At 50.9% G+C, this 17488-nt stretch overlaps 7 protein-coding genes and 1 non-coding gene across 8 annotated transcripts; 6 read left to right on the plus strand and 2 right to left on the minus strand.

Moving 5' to 3' along the window:
- Window positions 1-96: 96 nt before the first annotated feature.
- On the plus strand, window positions 97-709 carry F5J12DRAFT_817306 (uncharacterized protein). The gene is made up of 2 exons (XM_051745126.1): window positions 97-175; window positions 229-709. The coding sequence occupies exon 2, from the start codon at window positions 395-397 to the stop codon at window positions 563-565; it is 171 nt and encodes a 56-aa protein (XP_051602346.1). The 5' UTR covers window positions 97-175; window positions 229-394; the 3' UTR covers window positions 566-709.
- Window positions 710-2418: 1709 nt separating this feature from the next.
- F5J12DRAFT_817309 (uncharacterized protein) lies at window positions 2419-5028 on the plus strand. Its single transcript, XM_051745127.1, has 6 exons — window positions 2419-3363; window positions 3432-3556; window positions 3621-3785; window positions 3841-4432; window positions 4514-4724; window positions 4780-5028. Exons 1-6 carry the CDS (start codon window positions 2891-2893, stop codon window positions 4936-4938), a joined length of 1725 nt encoding a protein of 574 aa, XP_051602347.1. The 5' UTR covers window positions 2419-2890; the 3' UTR covers window positions 4939-5028.
- A 334-nt stretch (window positions 5029-5362) lies between these two features.
- F5J12DRAFT_817331 (glucose inhibited division protein A-domain-containing protein) lies at window positions 5363-8640 on the plus strand. Its single transcript, XM_051745128.1, has 16 exons — window positions 5363-5646; window positions 5703-5900; window positions 5951-6006; window positions 6057-6234; window positions 6285-6359; window positions 6413-6627; window positions 6682-6784; window positions 6840-6935; window positions 6984-7133; window positions 7179-7204; window positions 7256-7442; window positions 7492-7569; window positions 7619-7728; window positions 7785-7834; window positions 7885-8000; window positions 8063-8640. The coding sequence occupies exons 1-16, from the start codon at window positions 5436-5438 to the stop codon at window positions 8371-8373; spliced, it is 2160 nt and encodes a 719-aa protein (XP_051602348.1). The 5' UTR covers window positions 5363-5435; the 3' UTR covers window positions 8374-8640.
- Window positions 8641-8643: 3 nt separating this feature from the next.
- Window positions 8644-9913, plus strand: F5J12DRAFT_525773 (uncharacterized protein). Its single transcript, XM_051739873.1, has 4 exons — window positions 8644-8740; window positions 8795-9094; window positions 9311-9706; window positions 9771-9913. Exons 2-4 carry the CDS (start codon window positions 8817-8819, stop codon window positions 9808-9810), a joined length of 714 nt encoding a protein of 237 aa, XP_051602349.1. The 5' UTR covers window positions 8644-8740; window positions 8795-8816; the 3' UTR covers window positions 9811-9913.
- A 370-nt stretch (window positions 9914-10283) lies between these two features.
- On the minus strand, window positions 10284-12469 carry F5J12DRAFT_904560 (Creatinase/aminopeptidase; the record flags this gene model as incomplete). The annotated part of the gene is made up of 8 exons (XM_051748542.1): window positions 10284-10496; window positions 10561-10814; window positions 10878-10998; window positions 11057-11142; window positions 11249-11478; window positions 11533-12209; window positions 12262-12329; window positions 12382-12469. The coding sequence occupies 8 exons, from the start codon at window positions 12467-12469 to the stop codon at window positions 10284-10286; spliced, it is 1737 nt and encodes a 578-aa protein (XP_051602350.1).
- A 74-nt stretch (window positions 12470-12543) lies between these two features.
- Window positions 12544-12615, plus strand: F5J12DRAFT_t79. The gene has a single exon. It is a non-coding gene; the product is annotated as a tRNA-Gly (tRNA).
- A 112-nt stretch (window positions 12616-12727) lies between these two features.
- F5J12DRAFT_525890 (cytochrome P450) lies at window positions 12728-15273 on the plus strand. The gene is made up of 13 exons (XM_051739877.1): window positions 12728-12798; window positions 12869-13159; window positions 13211-13318; window positions 13375-13503; window positions 13560-13722; window positions 13775-13858; window positions 13918-14014; window positions 14064-14193; window positions 14242-14337; window positions 14397-14408; window positions 14459-14633; window positions 14686-14926; window positions 14991-15273. Exons 2-13 carry the CDS (start codon window positions 13073-13075, stop codon window positions 15163-15165), a joined length of 1497 nt encoding a protein of 498 aa, XP_051602351.1. The 5' UTR covers window positions 12728-12798; window positions 12869-13072; the 3' UTR covers window positions 15166-15273.
- On the minus strand, window positions 15156-17264 carry F5J12DRAFT_525867 (uncharacterized protein). Its single transcript, XM_051739875.1, has 3 exons — window positions 17193-17264; window positions 16632-17132; window positions 15156-16582 (listed from the first exon to the last, which is right to left on the minus strand). Exons 2-3 carry the CDS (start codon window positions 17062-17064, stop codon window positions 15381-15383), a joined length of 1635 nt encoding a protein of 544 aa, XP_051602352.1. The 5' UTR covers window positions 17065-17132; window positions 17193-17264; the 3' UTR covers window positions 15156-15380.
- Window positions 17265-17488: the final 224 nt, after the last annotated feature.

Genomic DNA, 17488 nt, shown 5'->3' on the forward strand with positions numbered 1-17488 from the left:
CGCATCTATTTTTATTTCTCCGCGGGACAAGTGGGGCACGCTGCATGTTCTGATCTCTGGTTGTAGCTTTGGGAAATTTGGGACGTAGGATGAGTAAGCTGTCTGTTTCAAAACGCACACTACACCTGGTTAGCGAGTATACCCCGGAGCATTCATCTTCAGCGGACAAAGAAATGTGAGTATTGCTTCAGTTTTTTATATACATTTCTATTGCTCACGTGTGGAAAGGGCCCCGGCACTGCCCCTCACTTGGGGCTAAGGCCACTCGATTTGGTCACAAGGGCAACCACACTGCGGTATTGCCTGAACCCGAAATACTTTTATGTTTACATCCAGACTGCCCTAAATAATCTATGCGGGCCTTTTTTTTTACCAAAGCGGCCTTTCGCATTCAATGCCAGAAGAGTTTCAGGAGCCGATGGTGCGCACTGTTCCTGGCCTGGAGAACGTCCGTATGGTCCAGCCGGTTCATGGTGTAGAGTATGACTATGCAGATCCTCGAGAACTTAAGCGTGGGTCGCAAACGCTGGGAAGCCCTCTTGCGCGACCACAACGCGAGACATAAACGGATACAAGGTCTCCAGTTCGTGGTTTTGAGTCCGACGGTGCGTAGACATAGGCACTCCCATTTTCAGATAAATGCACTGATGATCGTCGCTAGGTTTGGGAGAAGTTCGGTTTCAACATAATCAAGGATGGTATTTCGAGGACACTCTACTGGAGCTTCCTCGTTCGTTATATAACAACTTGCAGCGCTTATGAACTGCTCCGAAAACCTTCCCATTACTCTTGACGCCTTAGTGCAATCAGATGCTATCCCAGAAATGGATCAGCTGGGGGCTCGCATCGTCATTGATGGCAAATACATTCAGTACATGATCTTCATTGTGTTATAGAGCCATCCAACCACTTTTGTGTAGCGATTTATGCGCCACACATACCTCGTCAGCTTGCTGACCTCCAGGCCCTCCACACGGGCGAGCCTCTTCCGCGCGATTCAGATATGAATTATTTCCAGGTGGGCGGGTTATGCGAGGAAGCGCAGAAATGGCTCCAGCGTGTCCGGCCTGAAACATTGGGGGCTACGAAATGAATGGAAGGCATGACACCCGCAGCCCTGTTAACCTACTCAAACATTAGCACCGGGTGTGAGGAGCTACTCAACGAGCTACACAATCATCACGAGAGGCAGAGGTAATACATCCTGCTATAGCTGCCCCTCATGCATGATCTTCAATGATAACTCTGATCTGGTTTAGAAGTGGAATCCATGGTGCGGCGACAGCATAAGATATTGGACATATGTGTGGTGGAATGGAAGACCGGGCGGTCCAAAACCAGATAGCAATGGTCCAAAGGACGATGACAGCGTCCTGGGGGTAGGTGTGGTACCTCAGAGCGGTAGCCAGACTGATTCTACATGAACTGTGAGCGACGAAATGGGTGAGGCGAGCAAGATTAACAGAATTAATCGAAGAAGAGTATGCGGTGATTGTGACAGAAAGTTGAGAAGCAGGTGGGTGGGCATCAGGTAACTGAGAGCTGGGATGCGACACTGAGAATAAATTACATGAGTCGCTATGCCTCGTGCATCCGAATGATTTTGGGGAAACGAAAGATTTATACATGCTTCTGAATCACGGCACTTCGTATAGCATTCCTAAGAAATGAGAGCCCGCATCGCTTGTCCCCTATCAACTCCCAAGACCTGCGCCAGACCCCACCGGAGGCACATGGCAAGCTCATGTACACCAGCAAAACGAGCCTCTCTGCTTCGTCGGAGGATGAAGCTGGGCAAGTATCGAGGAACACGGAGATCAGCTGGATAATGTTAGAGAAGATATCAAGAGAGCAGAAAAGATGAAGGGTGTGGTGAGGCATCGCATAGCAAGTTCATCCGCAACGACCTCCACGACTCGTGCCAGTTCGTTGATGTCAAGGACAACATGGCGCTCGAAGGAGAGGCATCCGTACTCGTGTCGGACGTCGTCAGTTTCTTTGTGACGGTGGGTCAAGATCAAGAGGCAGAAACCAGCCGTCGGGAGCTTGAGCGATAGTATTGGGCATGCAGACCTGAATGTCTGGCCCGTGGCACGTCTGGACGACGCAGGGCGTCGTCGCAATTTTGGCCCCAGGCTCACTACTCGAGGCACTTCTCTTCGGATAGCCTAAGTCATCATCGGGGCCAGTCGTGGCATGAACGTCGTTGGTCGATACCCGGGCTGCAATTGATTTCGTCCTGACACAATGTACATACTCCAAATGTACTCACCCAAAAGCCGTTGGAAAGCTGGTGTCGAGGTCACGAGCATTGCTAGAGGTGTAAGAAACGTGAAGATTATCAGGTGGTAAGCAGAGGCGGGGTGGGAAAGCACTTTTCGTCTTTCGTATTAGCCTAATATATCGATCCTTTTACATGAAGACAATTTCACGATGGGCGGAAGTACTACTGATCTCATCGACCCACCGGTGGATGGAACGAGGTGGGCTGAGTCATCCCATCAACAGGCTGTACATGCGAAGGTCCGCTCGGAAGATGCATCGATGACTCACATGGATCAGCGAGCGTCCACCGTCTTCCTACAACTCTTTCGCTTAGTGGTAGCCGCGTTGGAGGGGCGCAAACCGTTCTAAATCTCTCGTCAAATTGTTATGTAGCTCTCGGCCGTAGCGCGGAGTCTGCGGTCACCCCAGCTGGTTTTCATGGGACTTTCAAAGTCCTGCTACCTGGTGGGTTGTATGCAATGTTCATGGTCCCTTGTCAAAACTGGCATCACTGATCGCAGTGCACCAAGCGGGCGGGCAGCGCTAGGTAGTTTTAGTCACTTCCCATTCCCATACAGCATGTCCGCAGTGTGTATAAATTGATGGTTTCGTTTGATTGCCAGTAATGTTGGTCATTCTTTTCACCCTATGCTTCTTTGCTCTAGGGAGCTCTGCTGGCGCGCCTTCCAACAGTTCAGGATGTCTCTGCACCTACGGACATCCTTGTTGGCCAACCCCAGATCAGTTTGCCGAACTCGAATCCCAGGTGTCCCAACCTCTCATCCACCCCGTTCCCACTGCCTCTGCGTGCTACCCAGCCAATGATCCATCTGGGAACTGTACTCAGGTAATGCAACGCTGGACAGACGGGAACTGGCGTTCTTCGATACCTGGTTCGATGGACGAACCAAATTTCGAGTCATTCATATTTAAGAATGGTACAATCAGTGCATGTTACCTCAACACATCTCTCGGTGTACCTTGCGAGCAAGGTAGTGTGCCCGTGATTGGCGTAGACGCTCGCACCCCACAAGACATCCAGGCTGCCGTAAACTTTGCACTGCGTTACAATTTGAAATTAGTCGTGAAGAATACGGGGTGGGTGATAGGTTCCTCACGTACCATCTCTTGATGACTTGAATATAGGGGCACTGGCGGATTATCAGACATGATTACCTCGGGCGCAGTACGGGCCGCGGTGCCTTTGTTGTATGGACGCACAAAATGAAGAACGTCACGTATGATGCGGAGTTTGCGCCTGAGGGAGCACCCGCCAACGAAACACACCAGGGTAAGTCTTCATGTTCCTCCGGCGGATTTCGCCTATCGACTAATGGGCGCTGTGGAATTCATAGCGATGACAGTTGGCTCTGGGGTACAGTGGCACGAGGCTTATGATGTAGCCAATCAGAATGGACGCATGATGGTCGGCGCCCAAGATCCCGATGGATCCATTGGAGCTGGCGGTGGCTGGCTCCAAGGTGGGGGGCACAGCTCTCTTTCGCCTTCATATGGCCTCGGTAGGTAACAAGTGCGAATCTATCCTAATTTCCTGCTCATCTCAGGATGTTACAGGTGTTGACAATGTGGTTCAACTCACAGTGGTCACGTCCACTGGTGCCCACCTCACCATCAACAACTATCAATATCCCGACCTCTTCTGGGCGCTCCGTGGTGGTGGCGGTGGTACCTACGGCATCGTTACATCTGTCACCTACCGTACGTACCAGCAGCTTCCGGTCGTACTGTACTTCATGCAGGCCAACGTCACCAACGCAACTGCGATGAAAGAGCTCATTGGAGGGATGCTACGCCTCCAACCCAATCTGACGGACGATGGCTGGTCAGGATATGGCTTCTTCGTAAACACCAGCGCGACTTTCATTGGTATGAATCCCGGCATGTCCACCGCGGCAGCCAACGCAAGTACGCAACCCCTGACCGACTACTGGCTCAGTTTGGAGTCCAAGGGTATTTCGTTAGAGGTAGAGATCAGTCCGTTCGACACATGGTACGCGTGGCACACGTGGTTCCAACAGTTCTTCAACACGGGAGGTGAGAGTGGTACCAATATGATGGGTACCTCCCGCCTTCTCTCTCGTGATATACTCGCGAATCAATACGCCGATGTCGCAGAGATCCTTTATGATTGCCAGGGTGAAGTGAAGTACGTCCAAGTTCTCTCTCACATGCTCGTTTATACTCCTTGCACTGGATGTCTAACGCCTTTGTCCCACCCTCATCATAGCATGGTTGCCGGGGGAAAAGTCGCTCAGATCAGTCCCGACTCAGCAGGCCTTAACCCAGCGTGGAGAAATGCCATCGTCGAAACCACATGTGGCGTATTCTGGGCAGAAGGTGCCACCGCCGAAGAAATCTCAGGGCAAATCGACCAACTCAAGGTATGGATCAAGGATATGTATGTCCTCTCACCTCAATCTGGTGCCTATTTCAATGAGGTGAGCAAGTGCAAGCTTTGTAGCAACGGGTCTGGCAACTGACATGCATTACAAGGCATCGTTGTTCGAAACCGATTGGCAATACACATTTTTCGGTTCACACTATGGCAAGTTGAAAGAGATCAAGGATAAGTATGATCCGTACCGTCTCTTCGTAGTTGCAGAGGGTGTTGGTTCAGAAGAATGGAACGAAGAGCTGACTTGTCGGTGGTAGAAGTGGGCTCTTACATGACCGAGTTTCCAGCACCAGTAGGACACCTGTTGTAATTGAGTTCGGGATATTGTCAAACCACTATGGTCGAACACTTAATGACCTTCCTGAGATGCGCACACGGGGCATGTACGGCCACCTGAGTCCGTTTCGGAGGAAGGGATTTTATGCACGGAAGTGAGTGATACCCCGTAGGCCGATACCTACTAAACATGTACGTGTCATTGATGGAACGAGCTATCCATGCTGGTGGTTAGCCAGCGTTCCCGGGAACACAGTACTATGTAAATTGTTTCAAGGCACCCACGGCTAGTTGCAGTGTGTACCCCGGTCTCCTCCTCTGAGCATCTGACCTGTAATATGTACCCCGACTCGGCGGCAGTCACATGATGCACGCCGAGCCTGCTAAAAGTGAAGACATATTGTAGAGTAAAAATTAAAGACCATACGACAATCCACACGATCCAACCACGTACTGTATGCACGTTTGCTAGTTTACGATGCATTCCAGGAACGCTGTCAGGGCCGCCGCGCGCCAGCGACGTCCTACGTGGTTCCCGGTAATCCCTCTCAATACTTCCACCGCTCAACTTGCTCTCCGCGAGTTCCTGCGAGCACCTCCTGTCTACAGCAGGCATGTCCACGCGACTTCATCTCAGTCAACTAGCGTCCGCACTTCTTTTTATTCCAGTACCCAAAACAAGTATGATGGTGCGACTTTCATCTGTTGTCCATTGCCAAGGTCTCGATTGAAGTCAATGATTCAGTTTGTGTCATCGGAGGTGGTCATGCGGGGTGTGAGGCGGCCACCGGAGCTGCGAGGGCAGGGGCGAGATCGCTTCTGTTAACTCAAAAGATAGACACCATAGGAGAGCTCTCGTGTAACCCCTCCGTCGGAGGAGTGGGTAAGGGAACGCTCGTGAGAGAAGTGGACGCCTTGGACGGGGTTATTGGCAGGGTAGCAGGTCTGTTTTATGTCCGCCGAAGATTATCAGGTGCTGATTGTTGCTGCTAGACAAGGCTGGCATACATTTCCGGATGCTGAACAGTTCGAAAGGCTCCGCCGTATGGGTACGTTGCAACATTGAAGGTCGTTAACTCTGCGTTCTTACTGGGACTAGGGGCCCAGGGCTCAAGTAGACCGTGAATTATATAGGGAGCACATGCAAGACATCATACTCAACTATCCAAACTTGGATGTGCGCTCAGCGAGCGTTTTCGACCTTGAATTCGATCACTCCACGTCGTCGACCTCCGGAAGTACACCTGCCTGGGGTGCTGTCGCCGGCGTCCGCTTAGGTTCAGTGTGAGCCAGAATCTTCATCGTGCCCTATCTTACCCGCGAATAGATTCCGGCGAGATCATACATTGCTCTCAGGTAGTCATTTGCACTGGCACTTTCCTCTCGGGCGAAATACACATTGGTATGGTCCTTTTTAGTGCATATACGAACCTTTATTTTCACATGTTCTCTTAGGAATGAAACGTTTTCCTGCTGGGCGAATGCATGAAGCACCTGCAATTGGGCTGTCTCGTGCTCTCCGAACAGCTGGATTCCAGCTAGGACGGTTACAAACAGGAACTCCTGCACGCCTTGATAAAAACTCCATAGACTTTTTTAGGCTGGAAAGACAGGAGGGGGATCAGACTCCACATCCATTTTCGTTTCTCCACAGGAAGGTGGAGCACGCCGTATGTTCTGATCTCTGGCTGTCGCTTGGGAAAACAGGGTGATTTGGGGCGTAGGGCGAGCAAGTTGTCTGTTTCAAAACGCACACTACGCCTGAGACACATAAATTGGTCAGCGACAGTATACCCCTGAGCATTCATATTCAGGAGACCAAGAAAGGTGACTATTACTTGAGTTTTTATGTATGCATTTTCTATTGCTCACGTGTTGAAAGGACCCCGGTACTGTCCCTCACTTGAGGCCAAGGTCACTCGATTCGGTCACAAGGGCAGCCACACTGTATGGCTCGAACCCGAAGGGTATACTTCTGGTCAGCGCTTTATTGTTTACGTCCAAGCCGCCTAAATGATCCATCCAGACCTTATTTATCCAAACGGCCTTTCGTGTTCAATGCCAGAAGAGCTTCAGGAGCCGATGATGCGCACTGTGCCCGGCCTAGAGAATGCTCGTATGGTCCGACCAGCTTATGGTGTAGAATATGACTACGTAGATCCTCGAGAACTTAAGGGTGAGTAGGAGCGCTTCTGACATACCGTTAACTAATGCTCCACAGCATCACTTGAGACAAAAAGAATAAAGGCATGCTTTAATCTACTTCCAATGGACGGTCCAATGATATTGTTCTTCCAGGGCCTGTTCCTCGCTGGTCAAATCAATGGCACGACTGGATACGAGGAAGCGGCAGCACAGGGTTGCATTGCCGGGATAAATGCCGGACTTGCTGCGCGTGGTCAACTTCCACTGATAATCACTCGTGCGGATGGATACATTGGCGTGATGATAGATGATTTGATTACAAAGGGGGCTGAAGAACCATGTACGTGGAAAGGTTGCTTGATTGCAGTGCACTGACGTCGAAGGCGTAGACCGAATGTTCACTTCTCGTTCAGAGTACCGTATGACGGTAAGGTGCGATAACGCAGACCTGCGACTGACCGAGAAAGGTTTGTTATCTGCACAATGGGTTGGTAGCGTAGCTTAGGCCGTGAACAGGTTATGAAGCCGGTGTTGTCTCGCGCGAACGGTGGGAAGCCTTCTTGCGCGACCGCAACGCGATACAGAACGGGATACAAGTTCTTCAGTCCGTGGTTTTGAGTCCGACGGTGCGTAGACGTATGCGCTCCAATTTCCGGGAAATTGCGCTGATGATCATCATTAGATTTGGGAGAAGTTCGGTTTCAACGTAACCAAGGATGGTATTTCGAGGAGGTGCGAGACTCTACCAAAGCTTCGTTTGTTCGTCAGATAACAGCTTGCAGCGCTTACGAGCTTCTCCGAAAGCCTTCCATTACTCTTGACGCTTTAGCACAATCAGACGCTGTCCCAGAAATGGATCAGTTGGAGCCGCACATCAAGGCTCGCATCGTCATTGATGGTGAGTACACTCAGTACACGACATTCATTGTGTTACAGAGTCATCCAAACACTTTTGTTTAGCGACTTATGCGCCGCATATACCTCGTCAGCTGGCTGACCTCCAGGCCTTCCACACGGACGAGTCTCTTCTACTGGATCCAAATATGGACTATTCCCAGGTAAGCGGGTTAAGCGAGGAGGTGCGGGAGCGGCTCCAGTGCGTCCGGCCTGCAACATTGGGAGCCGCAAAACGAATGGAAGGCATGACACCCGCTGGCGCTGTCAATCTACTCAAACATGCGCGTCGGACGTGGGGAGCCACTCAGCGAGCGGCACAGTTATCACGAGAGGCGGAAGTGGTACATTCTGCTGCAGTTGCAGCTCGTGCATGATCCTTCGCCGCTCCTAATGATCGTTCTGATCGGGTCAATATAAAGTCTCAAGAGCTTGAAATACTTTGGTTTCCCTTTGGTATGCATATATGCGTCGTTTTTGAGGTGAAGTTACCTTGTGTGGGCCGAAGCCACTGAGTGGAGTAGGTGTGTCCGTCACTATTGTGTAGCTGGATCTAGGAGGAAGCGTTTGAGATGAGATGTGAACGCACGCGTCGCGACGCGCCAGAGTCACGTGCATAATATCAGTGCTGTAAACCTGACTGCGCTGCAAACCAGTTCAAAACTACTCACAGACATCTCATTCTGTCCACGTTTGTTACGAACAAGGTGGATCATCGTACATACGTCCTGCATTGCGTCTGCGGTGGGAAGAGGTTACTGCACCTTTCTCATCACACTTCTACTTAATACTTAATAGTCGCCCATCTCCTGCTCCCAAGATGCTCACTGCTGGTTCATTCTACCCGGTATCTCCAACGTCTACGAGGAAACCTGCTGCCAAACGACGAAAGCTTAACACCACGAGTTCCGTGCCTCATGTGGAACCCGACACCGCTACAAAGAAGAGCCCTACTGGGTTAGGGTGCTCTTCTCACATGACCATTCTCACTTGTGGAGGCAACCCACCTTTCTCTCGCTCATCTAAACTTTCTTGTTCGACATGCCATAGAGCATTGCCGACTGTGCGTCCTGACGGGTCTGCCATGGTATGCTCAAGGTGAGCCATTCATTCTCGGGTTGTCCTTTGGCTGCCTGCGTTTGTCATGCCTTATTACGCTCTTGTGGGATCTGGGTATTATGCGTTATGGCGCTTCGGTTTTATTGCTTATTCCTCTTCTAATTGTTGAGTTGTTTGAGGGTGGTTATGGGGGTCTTTGCGTTTCTTTTTCGGCTGGCTAGTATACAATCGGTCCTGACTTATGTCCCTTGACAGATGTTTGGAGCCGACCTGTAACATTTGCTCACGAACATGCACGTCCTATACACGACCTTCTTCGTTCCCGCCAACTCCAGCATTAACGCGATCGCCGACACCATCTACGAGCCATGGGATCAGTCCGTCCAATTCTTGCTTTGCTTCGCCCAGACGAGTAGCATTAACACCAGGCTGGTCTGCCGTGAACTGCGAAAACACAGCTACTACCATCCCTTCAGTCAAGCGCAAGAAGGCACCTAGTGACCCAGACCACGGTGATATCGGTATCACGTTTTGCGATCAGCAATCCGATAATCCTCTATGTGAGGTCATCGATGACAGCACTGTATCAGTAGTGGTTCCAGGATGTGGACGCTCTATATGTCGAACATGCTGTGTCGAGAGCGTGGCAAAGTATGTGGCTCTCTCTTGTTGCTTGGTGTGTTGCGATCGTGTGGCCATTGACGATTCATTCAAGTGACGGAACCCTATGCATGGATTGTTATGCATTGGTGTGACACGTCCTATTAGAACTCTTTGTCTCGGAAGGGCTTCCCTGTTTTGTTCTTTGTCCTGCAATCATGTTTCATTACGGAACCTTGCACATACTCATCTCACATTCCCTAAACATCAATGCCCTTTGGCTTGGGCGATTACCTCTGTACCACTAATGATTCGAGCAGGTTGGGTTCCATGCATATCGATTCATAATAGGCGAGACAGATGCATATCTTCGCGTGCTGTTCGTTGCGCAGGTGTTGTGTGTGGTGCACATGTATACCTATCTCTCCGAACCAACTCCGAACTCATGGGGCTATCACCTTTGGGAGTCTGCCCCCTTGCGCGGCCAAAAAATTATTTCATCTCCGTAACAGCAGTACATCACAAAATTCGGTGCGTGCCCATCCCAAGGTAGCTTACAAGATCTTGATCGTACAAACAAACTAGCTTCTGGGATTGTTCCTACCCATATCAAGGTAAATTGAGGCTGTCACACTTCTCCTGCGCACACCTCTTCGATCCACGCTGTCTCGCTTCCGACCATCGTGAGATTCTCAGACCCATTTTCAGTGATGAGTACATCATCTTCAATGCGGATGCCGCCCACACTTTCGTACCGTGCAAGTACGGTTTTGTCGAGGAAGCAAGAATCCATATGAGGGCCGAGCAGATGGGGAGAAAAGTAAATACCCGGCTCAACAGTCTATGTATTGGTCAGATTTCTGGCACGCAAATGCGGATACCACGTGGCAGGTGAAAAGACTTACAACGACCATGCCAGCCAACAACGGAAGGCGTAAACGTAGGAACTTGTAGAAGCTCTCGTGTCCCCCAGCACCAGAACTGCCAGACGCGATTGAGCCTGGAACAAAGTATTTTCCCGCCTTTTGGGGCTTGCTTGCACTTGGCACGTCGTGTACGTCCAGCCCAAGTGAGTGTCCGACGCCATGTGGGAAGAACGCTGCGCTAAGACCAGAAGTAAGGATATCGTGTCGGAGATCACCGTGACTCTTCATGTTCGCTGCCGTAAATTTCGTAAGTTGGGTGATAAGAAGATTGAATGTGACCCTTCCGGGAAACATACCATGCGAGGTCTCAGCATTGCGAAAGATTCCCAGGCGGAGGAAACCGTCTACTAGGACTTCATGGCACCGCAATTGAACATCGTCCCAATGCACACTGGGACGAAGCATGGTGAGAGACTCCTGGAAAAGAGTTAAGCATTCCAACTCGAAGACGAAAGGTCGAGAGGGATAGAAGGACCTGTTGCATCTGCAATACAAGGTCATAAATAGCTCTTGCCTCAGTGGTGAACTTTCCTCCATTACCAACTGGCATCGTGCGCGTGACTGTTCATGACATAAAGGGCGGTCAGCCAAGATCCACCAAGCCAACGCCAAGTATTAACGATTTCGACGGTTCGTATCTCTTCCGCACGAGATCGTCTGAACTTACTGTCGGAACTATAACACTCCCATTCACACCCTGCGTCGATCAGTAGGACCTGGGGCGCCAATACACTTCCACATTCCCGCTGAGATACCATGGAGGTAAGGTGTCCGCCGTTGTTGGCGTGCCTGTTCGTAACGGGTCCCCAAGCAAAAGCTTTGTCATTGCAACAGTAGTGAAGCGTCGCAGCGCGGTCGTTAGCAGCAACGATTGGCAAGTATGCTTGATGAAATGCTCTAAAACATTTCAAAAATATGAGATCTGACAAGCCGATATACTAGGACCCTTACCCCTCCCTCCTGCACGAGGCCACGAAAACCGCTTCTGCCTCTGCTTCCGTCTCGATCAGCCACTCAGCCGGTAATAGCGGACGTTTGTTCCCATGACCGTTATCTTGTTTAATCTTTCCTTGGACTGCCAGTCCTAGTACTCGCATTACTACCTCATGCGCCCGAGAGCTAATCTCATTGGCTTTTCGGATCAGAGCAATCTCAAAGGCGTCCTTGATCAGCCTTGTCTGGTGCAGAGCTGGGAGGAGATGCTCTTCCGTGACAGCACTCCCGCTGTTGCCCAGTGGGTGACCCGGTGATGATTTGTCTACATAACTACGCACGTCCGGGAATTCTCCCGTGCGTGGAAGTACGTGAACTAGAGCATCGGCAGGAAGAGACTTCAAATGATCGACAAACTCGACTTTGTAGAAAACGTCATCGACCTCGTAGGCTGCACGGGCCTCCGAAGGACTTGGTGATGCGGGAGACCACATGAGGTCCTCGAGCGTTGCTTTTGGTACATACAACTTCGTGCTTACTGTAGCACTGTCCGGGTGGTATGTTGCGAGGAAAGATGTTCCAGGAACGGCACAACCTGACAGGTAGAAGAAGTTGGACTCTTGACGAAAGGGAAGCTCCCGATCCGTATCATTACGACAAGGAGTTTCGGAACCAGCGAGTACGATAACTTGAGGCTACTCACTGGTAAGATTCCACCGACGGAGGTATGCTGGGTAGTAAACTGACCTTATCGCGTTGGCTGGGATGTAGGGAGTAAGTCAATGTTTTGAATGTCCTCACGACATGATCTTTCGCTGGAACAATATGTTAGGCGGGAAGTTGCGCTGACAGAAGGCAAAGAATAACCTGGGTACTTGGCGGTGAGTGGAGTGGTCGCCATCGCGAATCGCCTGCTACTAAGATGCGCTTGCGACCCTGGCCAAGACCCGACCATCGTATCTTTGATCGCATCTTACGAACATCGACTTAACCAGATAACAGAAGTAAAGACGGTTGTCTAGTCATGCTACGCCGATGGTGAAGCGGTTATCATGCTTGCCTTCCAAGCAAGCGGCAGGGGTTCGACTCCCCTTCGGCGTATCTTTTTTGTTTGTCGCTCAGAGCTAGATTCTCACGTCATGTTGAAATAATTAATGCCGAGTCTCGGGCACTTCACATGCGTGCGGCTGCCAAGGTACAGGTACCTGGGACTATTGGATCGACGATAACCCGAAAATGAAAATGGCGTTTTTCAACAGAGTCCCTTTGGACGACTATCGTCTGGTACATTGCCTCAGCTGACTACGTTAGTCACAAAATGACCACGTCGCGCCCTTTTCCTTCCATCAACTAGCGGTTCCATTCCTAAACAAACCACATATATCACTGCATATGATTGGTGGTGAGTGACAGTAGTTGCCGGGGTGATCATAGAAGAGTGCGACCCATCGGGGGAATATGTGCATTCTTTCGGAACCAAAACACCGCTGCTGGCAGGTCATAAGACCGTATATAGCCCCTCTAGGTCGCCGTGTAGGTTCGTCGTCGATTGGCCGTCATGTTTTCTAGTTCATCCCCGGAGGTCTATCTTGTCAGTGCAGGTTTGGTTGGAATCACAGTCCAACTGTTCTTGCAATCTCAGAGAGTGAGTTCATCTTCTCGACGGTCTGCTCGTCATCATGATGTCATTGCCAAGCTCAATGCAATCCCCACGGTTGGGTCGACTAACTGGGGCGGCTCCTGGCGGTCGGCTATAAAAAATATAAGTGGCACGTCTGGCGTCGTTCAAGAAGGTTACAACAGAGTACGCAATTTTCTGGAGGTCTTCAAGTTCATAGCCCTGTTAACTCCAGTAAACAGTATAAAAATGTGCCATTCAAGATTCCATTGCTTTATAATTGGATGGTGGTCGTCAGCGGGGCCAAGCTGCTCGAAGAAGTTAAGGCAGCCCCAGATGACCAGTTATCTGCAGCCGAGGGTACAAACGACGTGAGAGCTTTTGCGAAACCGGTCATCCCCTGCGTCTTATGATATCATGGTCACAGTTCCTCAAAATTGCATTTATAATGGGACATCGGGTTGCGAACGAGCCGTATCATTTCGTGGTCATTAAGACACAGCTCAATCGCAAGCTTAGCACTTTATATCCAGTCGTTGAAGACGAGATATCGGTCACCCTGAGTGAAATGTTTTCTTCGCAAGATAATGGTAGGGGAGTGACTTCGTCCCCCACTTTCCGCGAGTGATCATCGTTCTATAGAATGGAAGCCCATAGTGGCATTGGAGGCCATCCAAAAAGTGGTTTCTAGGGCAAGCAACCGGATTTTTGTTGGACTTCCCCTCTGTTCGTTCGGTCTCAGTTTACGGGATCGGGAGAAGGGGTCACCTCTGATGTCTATGTAGGTCGTAGCCCCGACTGGTTGGAGTTTGGCCTTCAATTCGCTGTTGATTCCTTGGGATCAGCAGCGAAAATGGACCTTTTTCCAAGTTTCATGTGGCCGTGAGTCTGCTGCTAGACGCGCTTTCATTTTCGATGACATCATCTCTAGGATCATTGCGGGCTTTGTTACGTCTACGGAAAGTCAAGTTGGGCGGGCAGTAGAATTTCTAGGCCCCATCATCAGGGAGCGCCAGAAAATAGCGGACCATGCTCGTAGCGGAGAAGCGGTTAACATGCCGGTCAGTCCAGACGCTTTTGAACTACCAGTACCTCATGTATTTCAATAGGACGATTTCCTTCAATGGCTGATAGACACTGGTATCGAAACCACTGAAAGGGAGATCACGCAACGTATGTTGGTCATGGTTTTTGCTTCGGTTCATGTGGGCATCTTCTGCTTTGTCTCGCCCGCAAAAGTTCTGGTCTTGACTCTGGTTCTTAGGTAACTGCAAGCGTAAGGAGTTGACACTACTTTTCTCCTGATCGCAATATGACACCCTTCAGTCTCTTATGCGTGCGGTATACAATCTTGCGGCACATCCTGAATATCTAGAGCCTCTCCGCGAAGAGGTGGACACAGTAGTACGTCAACATGGCTGGACGAAAGCTGCGACAGACAAGATGTACAAAATCGATAGCTTCTTGAAAGAGAGTCTCCGCCTTGGTGGTGCGAGCAGCTGTGGGTTATATATTCAATTTCCGAAGATTCAACTTGACTGATTTGCACCTAGTGATCATGCTGAGAAAGGTGTTAAGAGATTTCACTTTCTCGGATGGCAGAGTCGTCCCAAGAGGATGTTACATCTCTGCCCCATCATGTGCTATTCACCACGATGAAGAATTCTACGACAAACCCAATGCTTTTGACCCGTTCCGTTTTGTTCGACCCCGTAGTAATGGAAAAGATATGAAGCAGGGGATGATCTCTCTTGCCCCAGATTACTTGGCATTTGGGCACGGGAAGCATGCGTGGTAAGTTCATGTCGTCATGACCTCTCATTTGTCGTTTACCCTTTACTCGCTAAATGTTGCGCAGCCCGGGCAGGTTTGCTGCTGCCATGATTCAGAAGACGATACTGGCTCATATCATATCGTCGTACGACCTGAAGCTTGACGACGACGCCCCGGCATCCTGCAGGGCCGTCGAGTTTGGGATCTTCATTGCTCCAGATCCTACCACCACAATCCTGTTGAGGAAGAGAGCTACCTAATTTTTACCACTATATTTCGTATCATACCCATGTATTGTAGCCCCCCTCGATGGGGAGAAATTGTACACGTTACCTGAGATAAAATGAGTGGATCAACCTGCCTGTGATGCTGTCCCGGGAGCTATGGCTGCTTTGGCATCGGATAATTGGGAAGTGATCACAGATCGTAACACAACACACGTGGAAATTAACGGTACAGGAAATCTGTAATTCACCTAGTCCTTCATTGCTGCTTTCCTCGGCCTCCAGACGTCGTGCGATGGCGTCAAGCGGTTGGAGGAGACGAAGCGAGATTCCGACTGTCTGAGAGCTGCCTCTACAGTATCCTTGACCACTGTGGGCTTTGGCAGAGGGGAATTGACCGCAAGTCCGTGTTCCCGGGCCCTAGTTGCCGGTGGGAAGCGGTTGCTCCGAGGATCGTCAGCCCCAGGTTGCCGGGCGGAGTTTGCAGTGTTTCCGACCGATTTAGGCGTTTGCATTCCAACACGGGGTGATGCATTAGGCAGTGAAGTTCGCGGTGACTTTTCTAAGTGCGTGAACGCTGCACTAGAGTCTCTCATTGGGTCTTGTGTACCCGAGCGTGGTGCAGGATCCTCTCCTCGCGGCATAGCAGTGGACCGAGGCCGCCATCCGCTGACATGTTTATGAATAGCAGGATCGGGTGTTGGCAGAGGCGTTGATTGAGTGTAGGCGCCGGGGGTGCGGAGAGGAGCAGTGGTGCCAGGAACAGTTGGAATTGCATCCGTGCGCCGAGGTATCTCCTCATTCTTTCCGGTCAAAACTGATGGAGGGGCGCTTTGCCCAGCTTCCATTCGAAGCCCTTGCTTTCGCGTGTCTTCATATGCAGTTGTGTGTTCCAGCTCTCGCCGTCTTTTGGCTGCTGCAATAGCCTGGGCCTCCAGCCGAGCCTTCATGCGTGCTTGGAACTCTATTTGAGCCTTTGTCCGTGCTTCAGCCTGCGTGTCAGTTTGCTCGATGGACTGAGCTGGCACCGTCGGCGTCGACCGCGGTCCAAACATGCCTGGTCGGTATTTCGGCGTTGTCCGTGGTTCAGCCTGAGTATCAGTTTGCTCAACGGACTGGGTTGGCACTGTCGGTTTCGGCCGCCCGGCGAACGTGCTTGGTCGATATTTTGTCGTTGTCTCTATTGCCCCCTGAGAGGGCTTGTGGCTCGCACCACCAGCTTCATACCGTTCGTCCGTTGATGTCGGTTGGAGATCAACGACAGATGTTCTCTCCCACTTCTGTTGCGTGCGCAGCTTTGCAGACGCGCCGGGTCGGGATTTCGGGGCCATACTTTGTGCTCCAGGCAACACTCCCACTGCTTTGCTGGGTACAGTGCCAGACTCGCGTTCAAGTTTCCTTTCCGCTTCACGCTGTTGTTTCGCAGATGGTTGCTCCTGTGCGTCCCATGATTCTGCGAGGGAACGTCAGACGCTTCAAGAACATCACACTAACCAACTCACTGGCTGCCCGCCTTTGGCGTATTACCGCTTCCATGTGTGCCAGTCTCTCCCGAGCTTCACGTTCGCGCTTCTCTCGCACCCTAGCCTCTTTCTCTTCTTTGATCTCTTGCGCCGCTTCTGCTTTCTTCTTCCGGAACTCCTTTAGTCTTTGGCCCATCACCAAGGCGTGGTACGAGTCAAAGTCTGGCAGCATGCGTGACAGCCGTAGCTTCCTCGCGTGAGGTCCTTCCACAGGCTCCGCGTGCGGGTCGGATTTCGTCGAGGATTCGGCTCGGCTGGCACTTGACTCTTCGGAAAACTGACGAACAAGAAGAACGCGCTCCTCCTTGCGATGAGCTCGTTCGACGTGGTCAGCGTACTTGACCAAGCTATCAAGGCGCTGTCGTATGTCTGATCTCTGTTCCCATACTTCTCGCTCGCCTTGTTCATTCATCTCGAGACTGGACGCAGCTTGCTGTAGCTTCTTCGCCTGGCGGCGTTTCGCCGTCGCTCTCCGCTTGGCTATCCAGCGTCCTCGCTCAACAGGAAGTACAGGCAGAAGAGAATAAATAACAACTGTACCGTTGTTCTGTCTAGCCTTATCTCTCTCAAAGTCGTCCAGGCACGAAGAAATAATGTCGTCAAGATCCCGCCTGGTCTGGACATGCCACTGCTTCTTCTCTTTTCCACGAGGCTTGGCCTTATACGCAGTGCCCTTCTTGAGAACAACGAGCTAGAATGGCGCGTTCACAAATAAGAGGGAGAAAGGCCATGAAGCGAACTTACCTGTTGGCGTTTCTCCTTGACCAGCTTTGAAGTTGCTGCAACCCGCGATTGCTCCTCCGCTTTCAATTCAAAGAAATCTTCGAAGCCAATGA

The sequence above is a fragment of the Pisolithus orientalis genome (assembly GCF_024613125.1).
Source record: "Pisolithus orientalis strain OTSU chromosome Unknown F5J12scaffold_7, whole genome shotgun sequence".
Lineage (NCBI taxonomy): Eukaryota > Fungi > Basidiomycota > Agaricomycetes > Boletales > Pisolithaceae > Pisolithus > Pisolithus orientalis.

Coding starts and splice junctions, on each gene's coding strand:
- F5J12DRAFT_817331 (XM_051745128.1), top strand. CDS start 5,436: ATGCATTCCAGGAACGCTGTCAGGGCCGCCGCGCGCCAGCGACGTCCT. Junction 6,007..6,056: donor CGAAAGGCTCCGCCGTATGG/GTACGTTGCAAC, acceptor TACTGGGACTAG/GGGCCCAGGGCTCAAGTAGA. Junction 7,729..7,784: donor CCGTGGTTTTGAGTCCGACG/GTGCGTAGACGT, acceptor GATCATCATTAG/ATTTGGGAGAAGTTCGGTTT.
- F5J12DRAFT_525867 (XM_051739875.1), bottom strand. CDS start 17,064: ATGAATGAACAAGGCGAGCGAGAAGTATGGGAACAGAGATCAGACATA. Junction 16,583..16,631: donor ACGCCAAAGGCGGGCAGCCA/GTGAGTTGGTTA, acceptor GTTCCCTCGCAG/AATCATGGGACGCACAGGAG.
- F5J12DRAFT_525773 (XM_051739873.1), top strand. CDS start 8,817: ATGCTCACTGCTGGTTCATTCTACCCGGTATCTCCAACGTCTACGAGG. Junction 9,095..9,310: donor TCTGCCATGGTATGCTCAAG/GTGAGCCATTCA, acceptor GTCCCTTGACAG/ATGTTTGGAGCCGACCTGTA. Junction 9,707..9,770: donor TGTGTCGAGAGCGTGGCAAA/GTATGTGGCTCT, acceptor GATTCATTCAAG/TGACGGAACCCTATGCATGG.
- F5J12DRAFT_817309 (XM_051745127.1), top strand. CDS start 2,891: ATGTTGGTCATTCTTTTCACCCTATGCTTCTTTGCTCTAGGGAGCTCT. Junction 3,557..3,620: donor CGCCAACGAAACACACCAGG/GTAAGTCTTCAT, acceptor TGGAATTCATAG/CGATGACAGTTGGCTCTGGG. Junction 3,786..3,840: donor TTCGCCTTCATATGGCCTCG/GTAGGTAACAAG, acceptor AGGATGTTACAG/GTGTTGACAATGTGGTTCAA.
- F5J12DRAFT_817306 (XM_051745126.1), top strand. CDS start 395: ATGCCAGAAGAGTTTCAGGAGCCGATGGTGCGCACTGTTCCTGGCCTG.
- F5J12DRAFT_525890 (XM_051739877.1), top strand. CDS start 13,073: ATGTTTTCTAGTTCATCCCCGGAGGTCTATCTTGTCAGTGCAGGTTTG. Junction 13,319..13,374: donor TTCAAGAAGGTTACAACAGA/GTACGCAATTTT, acceptor TCCAGTAAACAG/TATAAAAATGTGCCATTCAA. Junction 14,015..14,063: donor TTTCCAAGTTTCATGTGGCC/GTGAGTCTGCTG, acceptor CATCATCTCTAG/GATCATTGCGGGCTTTGTTA.